At 46.6% G+C, this 8,834-nt stretch overlaps 2 protein-coding genes across 2 annotated transcripts in view; both read left to right on the top strand.

The window, feature by feature from the left end:
• The window catches only part of LOC1270437 (fatty acid hydroxylase domain-containing protein 2), a 428,943-nt gene that overhangs the window by 135,399 nt on the left and 284,710 nt on the right, over positions 1-8,834 (top strand). The gene's annotated exons all lie outside the window — the stretch shown is intronic.
• LOC1270463 (fasciclin-1) lies at positions 1,098-8,546 on the top strand. The gene is made up of 13 exons (XM_061652424.1): positions 1,098-1,906; positions 3,789-3,921; positions 4,031-4,218; positions 4,313-4,446; positions 4,534-4,630; positions 4,708-4,894; positions 4,988-5,148; positions 5,206-5,357; positions 5,429-5,519; positions 5,585-5,811; positions 5,884-6,043; positions 6,124-6,268; positions 6,342-8,546. Exons 1-13 carry the CDS (start codon positions 1,745-1,747, stop codon positions 6,545-6,547), a joined length of 2,043 nt encoding a protein of 680 aa, XP_061508408.1. The 5' UTR covers positions 1,098-1,744; the 3' UTR covers positions 6,548-8,546.

The raw sequence follows: 8,834 nt of genomic DNA, 5'->3' as shown, positions 1-8,834 counted from the left end.
TGAAAATAAAAGTGGATAAACGGAATCATGGACAAAATGAATGGTGGTTCGCTACCCTCCCGTAATTGCTTAAGTAAGCAAACGACTTATTTAGGCCGTTCATTTTGATTAAACAAAAGATAGTAATAAAGGTAAGAGAAGAAATAAACAGTAAATTATGATTAAAATTAGAAAAATACTAATTTAAGGCGGTCCCGTAGTACAGTCATCAACTCGCACGGCTTAACAACGTGCCCGTCGTGGGTCCAAGCCTGGAATCGACCGAACCTCGGACCAAGGACGGACTATCCGGCTGCGTGGCACTGAATAAGTCTTAAAAACCTGAACAAAAAAATAAAAGATCACTGAATTCCAGGACCTGGATCCAATTATGTTATGTCTTGTACAAACTATATGGAATGACTGGGACGGATTGCAACTCGTTATGTCAGCGCTCTCTGTATTAGTATTTTCTTACACATTATCACATTAATATAATTCAATTGCGGAATGCAAATTTCGTATCGGATTACAAATCGAGGAAAAACTATTCTTTTTGGCAAACTTCCGTTGCTATAACCCAAACGATGCTATAAAAAGCACAGAAAGCTCAGGTAAGCTTTAATGCGCCACTGATGATTCTTCCGGTGTTCTCAATTCGCAAATCGAATGAACGTTAATCCAAAGTGTAAAAATGTTGTAATAATGTTTCATAATAATTATTCACAAAAAAAATCGGTTGCTGTATTGATTGCTTTTATCCATCTCCTGCTTCTCTTTGCCTTCAAGGGTTATTGCCGTTTATTTCTTAACAAGTTCGCTATGTTGCAAATGCATCATAGTGTTGGTAGTGCGGGATACATGCATGGTGGGATTGAAAGCTTTGACTGATCGTTTAATACAAAATATTTTTTACAAAATAATTCAACATTAAAAAAAAAGTTAAAACTGCCCTTAAAAGTAAACAATACAACAATGCAAGAAATACATCAAGAGCAATTCTACACTAGCCGCAAATTAATAATAAAAAATTCCAACCGCTTGCAAGTGTTTGTTAGCGCACAGTGTGAGCATAAAGCATAAAGCGTTTGCACCATAGCGTAAACCAAAACCGAGCCACATACGAAAAGAGCACCATTTCTCAGCCATCCCTCGTAGCGTGCGGACGTGTACGGGGTTGTTTTACTCGCGTTGTGTATACGTGCAAGCGCCTGCGTGCGTGTGTGTGTGTGTGTTAGCGTGTTTTTCAGTGCGCGAGGGAAACAGTGGTGTGCTCTTTGTGTGGTGCAACGAGCAGTCTTGCCACTGGAAGCAACCTGTTCGCAACCTTTTTCTTGCTGACCGCGCCCCCGTCCCAGTACATTGTACGTTATTTTTGTTTGTAGCAAATCCGCTCGGATGTAAAAAGTTGCGTCTGCCACGAACCACCAAACGGCCGGACAACAGTGCCAACAGTGTGAAGCCGAAGCCCCACAAAATTGTTTTCGGTCGTGATTGCAGCTAAAATCCGTGCCTTTTTGAGGGTGGGAACCGGTTTCTGTTGGCGTGCTTTGAGCGTGTGATAGAAGTACGATGGCAACATAGACCTGGCGACGTAGAACTGGCTGCTAGAAGTTCACCATACGTTCAGAACTTCGAGATCAACACTCGCCGTTTTGCATCACTACACAACACGATCATCTCCGTTGCACCGTTCAACCCGCTGCACCGATCAGCTCTAGTGTTCATAACCGAGTGCCAAACTAAACAGTCACGTCCGGTGGCGATGGACATACCGACGTCCAGCCGCCATGGTGTTGGCCAGTATGGCCGACATGTAGTATTTCTTCTCGCGTGCCTTCAATTGCTGCCGACGGTCTGGACAGTGGGCCGGTCATCATCCGTTACGCTCGAGGCGCGTATGCGAGACGATCCCGACCTGTCCGAGGTTTGTATATAGCTGTAAAGGAGCCTATCGAGGTCTCGTTGAAGGGCTCAAAAATTCTGAGCGACTTCAAGCGACGAACCTTTGCGGGTAGATTTAAATCTCCTGAAATTTGATGTTTGTACCTGTTAGTAGCTAGTTGGCTAGAAAAGTAATCTTTCAAGCCGATCCGATTGCCACAACCCCTTGAGTCTCTATCCCCTAGAGAAAAATAATTTAAAAAAATCTCTTGAAAGGAAAATTTATTTGACGCACTAGGCGCTTGTGCCGGATTTGGACAAGATTTTTTTTAATGGAACAGCTGCTATTCTAGCAAAAACACTCGAGGCTAGATCGATAACGACAGGCGTTTCATTCTACAAAACAGTTTATGCTTTATTTCATTTAGTTGTTACCCTTCTGAGCACACTTCACCTCCATTTTTCGGTACAAACACATTATCCACTAGTGTGCGCGTTTTAAATTCAACACACTTCCTCATTCGTAAACGCGGGGTCCTTCACTTTCTTTCTCGCACTATCTCGTCCGTCTCGCTCTCGCTCACACTCTTCTTCGTTTTATTAGACAGTACAGAAATAGACTAAAATCAATGCAAATCATCTCGCCTCACCAACCGGGTGACTCACTCACATACACTTCCTTCCTCCCAGCGTCAGGTCGCTCGAATGTCCTGCCGATGAGTCAACGCAGGCGGGTGGCGGCAGGAATAAATTTTGCGCGCGTCCCCGTTTGCCGATGTACGCACGCGATTGCAACGAGCACTCCGGCCGGGATTGGGGTGTAATTGCAAGGGAAGGAGGAAATAGTTTGATCCTGGACATGCCACAATCACCACCACCACTATCGGTCGGTTTAAATTGCTTTCCTGCTCCTTCTGTTTCAAACAGCACGCGGCTGTGAATGAAATGCGAGAGTCAGCAGCACCACCAACACCACCACTGCCATGCAGCATTATCCTTCCCATCCTAGTTCCCACTCCAATAAGCACCCACCCCTAGCCGAACGAGGAGGGAAAGTTATTTTGCAACAACAGCGACGGCAAAAGCAAGCACAAAAAACCAACACCCCATCGGTTTTGTGTTTCATTAGATAACCAGAGCCGTAGCGAGCAGTTGGCGCCAACCCATGGCCCAGGATTTATTGGGTTTTGGGTTTTGGGTAGTGTGATAGAGAGAGAAAGAGAGCACAAGAAATAGTTTTATCTCGCTCAATGTATTTTTTGTTAGCTTCCCCGCCATTTCTAGCCTTCATTTTCGACCTTCCCTTCTCCACCAGCGGGCCGTACAGCACTTCCTTGAATGCTCATGGTCTAGCTTACGGTCTACGTGCTACGTGGTTCCAGATTTTCCATCACTCACCTCCAGAAGTGTCCCATCGGTTGACGTTAGCGACCGTTGAAAATGAACGTTGGCGCCAGAATGTCCTCCATACGCACACTTACGCATCGACCAGGCTGGTGCTTTGTCCTAGGAGTGTGAGTGTCTGTGCTCCAAAAACAGAAGAAGCACAGACGTTAGGATTTTGGGAAGCTATCGAACGCTTTCTTAGCAGTGATGTTACAGGCACACACACAAGCAAGGGGGATTAATGTCAAATCATAGAGTATGTATGGGGGACCTAGTTTATAGTTTGCGACTTCCCAGTTGCGCTAGCATACATTGGAAAGAGATGACATACTGACGTAGTTATGCATTGTGTTGGACCAATTTTTGTTCATCTATAAATTTCAATTTATAGACCGTACTAAACCATGGGAATGGTTCAGCAATGCGATACGCACAAATATAGGTTAGACAGAATGGGGATATTGCACAGACAGGACCTACTCTGATTTCTCTATAGATGGGACATTACGAAAATCTAACGAATGTTTTGAACATTTCAGTTCTACTCGCTAATCGAACGCGATGAAATCGCCATGTCCAGGCTGGTTCACCATCCACTGACAATATTTGCGCCCACGAACCAAGCCTTCCAGAGTTACCTCAACAACAAAACGCACCTCAACTATCACATGTGTAAGCGCGATATCTTCTGAACGGTGATTCAGATCCTTCCCTTCTAATCGCTTCCGCTTAACCAGCCTTTTTGTCTTGCCTTTGTTTTCCCTGATACTCATTATCCTAGCGTCCACTCCGCTCCGGCTATCGCAGCTGGGCGATACGGTGCGTTCGCTCAACGACGACGGTACGCCGCTGTACATCACGCGTCGCCGGCCGCTGAGCGGCATGCAGGAGGACCTGTACGTGAACAGTGCGAAAATTGTCCGGGAGCGGTCGAACATGGAGTTTAAAAACACCCGCGGCTACACCCAGGTAGGGGGTGGCTTTACATCCACTGTTTGCGCTGATGTCATCCCTGATGGACCGGATGAAATTACAACCGTTTCGTTTGCTTTCTCTGTGACAGATACTGCACATTATAGACGATGTGCTGACTCCCATAACGACCGTGTTCAACAAAACGCTCGATACGCCCAATCCTGATGCATGGGGATTCCTGCAGAGCGTAGAAGCGATCAACATTGAGCCGCACCGGGTGAGGTAAGTCGTATGTCGGGGACGGTTAGGAAACGCCATGAGAGTGATTTTCATTACTCGTAATTTTTACGTACTCTGCACAACCAACAGGTCCTTTCGAAAGAAGATACTGAACCTGAAGCGCGACCAGGTGTTCAAGAAGTCGGGCATCTCCACCTTCTTCATACCGGTCGAGACGGGCTTCAAGGTAAGGGAAGGGCGAGGAAAACTGATTCTCATGGACGTGCGCATCCATCAACATATCGATTTCTTCTCGTATTACAGGTGCCGCCCAATCCCACTCTGAGCATGATTGACAAACGGGTCATCGATGGGCATGTCATACCAAACAAAGCCATCTTTACAACGCCGGCCCCGTACGGGAAGCCGCTGGAGACGCTCCAGTTTGAGGACGATCTGAGGGTGACAATTACCTTCTTCCGGCACGAAACTGGCAAGAATACACATCGAGGTAATTATTCTCTCCCGACCCCTACCTCCAGACGTCGTGCGTTTAGCTGACCTTAATGTGTCTTCTCTTTCGTCATCGTTCCATCGCTCGCAGTGTTTGTCGTATCGAACACAATGTACTCCAACTCGCGGCTGACACCGGGTGCGGTGATAGCGGAAATCGTGAAGCCGAACATTCCGGTTGCGAACGGTGTGGTACATCTGATTCACCGCCCACTCGTGATCGTCGATATGCACGGAATGCAGATGCTTACGGTATGGTTAACAGCCCGTAGAACTAGATACGGTAACTAACGCTAAATATGCCCACAGGATAACAGCCACACGCTATGGTCGAAGTTTAGGGACCTGATCGAAGACTACGCACCGGAGTTTCTGAACGTCCTGCGGGGCATGAGCCAGATGACGTTGTTTGTGCCGCAGGATGAAGCCGTTGCCCAGATGATGCAAACCAACTTCATGAGGTAACGTTAGCCCTCGTATGCCTATTGTGGAAACTTGAATAGTGTTTTCCCTAACCCTCTTTTTTCATCAGCAACCGCAAGAAGCTGCTCGAGGTACTAATGATGCACGTTGTGCCAGATGCCATAACGATAGACAAGATAAAGCGCAATAACCAGAACCATGTGAGTGAAGGGACAATTGTCAGCATTCTTGGCACACTTTAACACTTACGCTTTCTGCCTACCAGATTTACCAAATCCCAACGATGAACAGTCGCCGCTTCCTTTACTTTAACCTGAACGAGAACCGCACTACGCACGACAAAAGCGTCACCGTCGAGGGTGGTGGCGTCAATGCCTCCCTCGTGCTCGGGGACATCGCCACTAAGGATGGCTACATCCACATCATCGACCGTATGCTGGGTGTTTCATACATGACCGTCCAGGAAAAGCTGGAAACCGATCCGATGCTCAAGTAAGTAGCAGATGATGCATGCCAATGACAATGTCACCAACAGGATTAATCCTCTAAAAAACACATCCACAGTCTTACGTACCACTTTGGCAAGCTGAACCACTTCAACGATCAGCTCAACATGACCAACAAGCGGTTCACGTACTTCGTGCCGAGAGACAAGGCCTGGATCCAGTGGTTCATCGAACATCCCGCAGCAAACCTCGACGACTTTGTGCGGAACCGCGAGCAGGTCCGTGAGCGCTACCAGCTCGGATGATTCCGTGACCCTAATAATGATCTTTTTGTTGTGGTCTCCTTGTGCGTTTACAGTCTCGGATGGTGCTGGAGCATCATCTCATCGTAGCCGATCGGGTGTTCAGTATGGGTGATCTACGCAACATGTCGCATGATTCGCTCATCCTACCGACCGTCGGGTTGGAGAGCTTGCAGATTCGCGTAAAGGAGGAAGACAACAGTAAGTTGGGGCTTGGGAAGTCGCCTTCTCTGGCGCATCACGTAATTCACGTCTGCATTCTTTCTGCTCGCAGGGTACTTCATCCAGTGGAAGGAGACGGGCCGCTGGACGACAGTGTTCCGTGCCGATGTAGAATGCACCAACGGGCTGATCCACGTCATCGATGTACCGTTCGTGCACGAGTACGACATGATCACCAGCGACGGCCATCGCCTGTACGGTATCGAGCCGCTGACACTGCTGCTGGTGACGGTGCTGACCGCGCTCGGAGCGGTCTAGAGCCGGAACGAAAGGCGAACAGGGAAACACAACATTGTTTCGTTTCCAGGACACACCCGACCAATCGTGACGTCTCGAACCGTGCGCTGTACAGCACACCGTGAGCGAGGAAAATTGGATTGTGTGGAGTATGCTTTTCATTTCGTTCCAACCGGTTCGACGGGGATGCGGCGCGAACGAACCGTCATTTTGTTGCCAAATACTTGAGTTCGAAATTGAAACTCTACTAGCATCATAGTATCGAAATTGTATTCGTTTTAGATGTCCCATTGTACGCGATTGTTTGTTAAATCTATTTCTCCCTCTCTATCACTCCCTTTCACGTAGTTGTAAAGCAAATAAGTTGCAATCCAAGAATCTCGTAATTAGTGTGACACAGTCCTTTTAAAACAGGCAATTTATCGAATAGGCAAGAGTTTTTAATTTCATAATTACTTCAGCGTTACGATATTAGTCGGTACGATTCAGCGACCCATTAAGAGTGGCTTTCAATGTGTTCTTGCGTAGTCTTACTGTATAGTGTTACTGTTCCTTTCTTTGTTTGTTTGCTACCCAAAGCAAAAGCAGCAACATGTGATTAGTTTTCGTAGAATCTGGTTTGCCTAGTGCCTTGTTTCGTCCGCTTTTCATTCACGCTCTATCTATCCGTACCTTTTCCAGTGTGTTCGTGTGCCTTAATATACAAAGTTAATATACAACCCGACGATGGGCCGGGGAAAATGAGAAACCTGGTACCATGTTCCGATATTTGCCGTACTACCGAATTGCCTAGTAAAATGCCTTCCGCAAGCAGACAGAAATACAAGATGAAATCTAAATCCGAGGATACCAAACACTACCAACCAAGGTGTATTGTTGAAACGAAGTAAGATAGCGAACAAAAACGGAAACAAACATTTAAAAGTGTGTGCGTGTGTGTGTTTCGTGTGCAGCTGTTTAAACGTATTTACAAACGTATTGATCTGTGTAAGTTGCAAAGAAGCCCAGATTAGTTTTGGTCTATAATAACTCGCAAAAAAGATATTTAAAACATAATCATCTTTTGATACTGCAAATAACACTCTTGCTTCTACTACTACTACCACCACTATTACTACCACTATTTACTACTACTACCACTACTATTCATACTTGAATTAACTACTTCCCTCCCTGTTCGACTAGGCTAACGATTATGATGATGCTAGGAGCGTAAGTGCGTATTGCCAAATTAAGCGCATAGTATGTAAGGTGGAACAAACAGGAAACCGATTTAGTTTGTAGTCATTTCTTCACGGGGAGACGCCCTTGAATTTCCCTTCATCCCGATAGCGTGCTTTCAAACTGAGCCTCAATATTCGCCTTATTAGGAGTGGCTGTCGGTAGTGATTGAATATGTTTGGCAAAGTTGGGCAGAACAGGGAGGTGCGAAACAATATAGCAAAGCGTTGCTATTTATAATAGCCTTTCCCATTTCAACGTTGTGTTTGTTTGGCCCCTTATTATTAAAACTAGCTCGTGTCAATATTCTAGCACGTAATGAAACAACTACAGAGGAAAAGAAGAAGAAAACAACCGAACCGATAATGTAACAGTGTAACAGACACACACCTTGGATGAATTGGGCAGACTAAATATAAGAACCGGTGCAATACAGAGCCGATGACAGACGGAAACCTTCGCGGTCTGCTTTATTACTATCTTGATCGCATTCTTTAAGCTGCCGATGAAGTCGTTTTGCTGTGTCCAATCAAGTGTGGCCGGCCCGCTGGCGCTGCGGGTTCTACGCTCGCACATAATACACACCCGCTAATGATCAATTAGGGAAATGAAACAACGGGCTCACTTTTAAGCAGTGCCCTCCGGCAGCGTTATCCACGCGCTTCCGACGCGATTGCCAAACCAAGCGATGCCGGGTCCGACGACCCGAAACACGGATACCCAATTAGGCGGGCTGGGCAGGCGACATATTAAATTAGGCCACGTCAGCGTGCGTAGGGTTCTCTCGTGCGGTCGCAAATTACTGATTACTTCCTGTCCCTTGCATGATGACACTCTAGCGCAGATATTGGTGTTAATTGGATTTACTTTCGGGGTACTCGGTTTGCCACCTTCCACCCCCCCTCCCCCCACCCCGCCCAGTCTGTGATGTGTGAGTATGTGTGTTTGTGTGTTTCTGTGTCAATTTAGTTGACTTAATTTGCTTAGGCAACGGAAAGGAACCACAGCTCGCATATCATCCGTACCAGAATCCGTGCGGGCGTTCTCTAATCTCTGCTCGCCGTACCTAAACGTCTTAGCCGTGACG

This window comes from Anopheles gambiae, chromosome X (genome assembly GCF_943734735.2).
Source record: "Anopheles gambiae chromosome X, idAnoGambNW_F1_1, whole genome shotgun sequence".
Lineage (NCBI taxonomy): Eukaryota > Metazoa > Arthropoda > Insecta > Diptera > Culicidae > Anopheles > Anopheles gambiae.
This window is presented reverse-complemented; position numbering and strand designations above follow the sequence as displayed.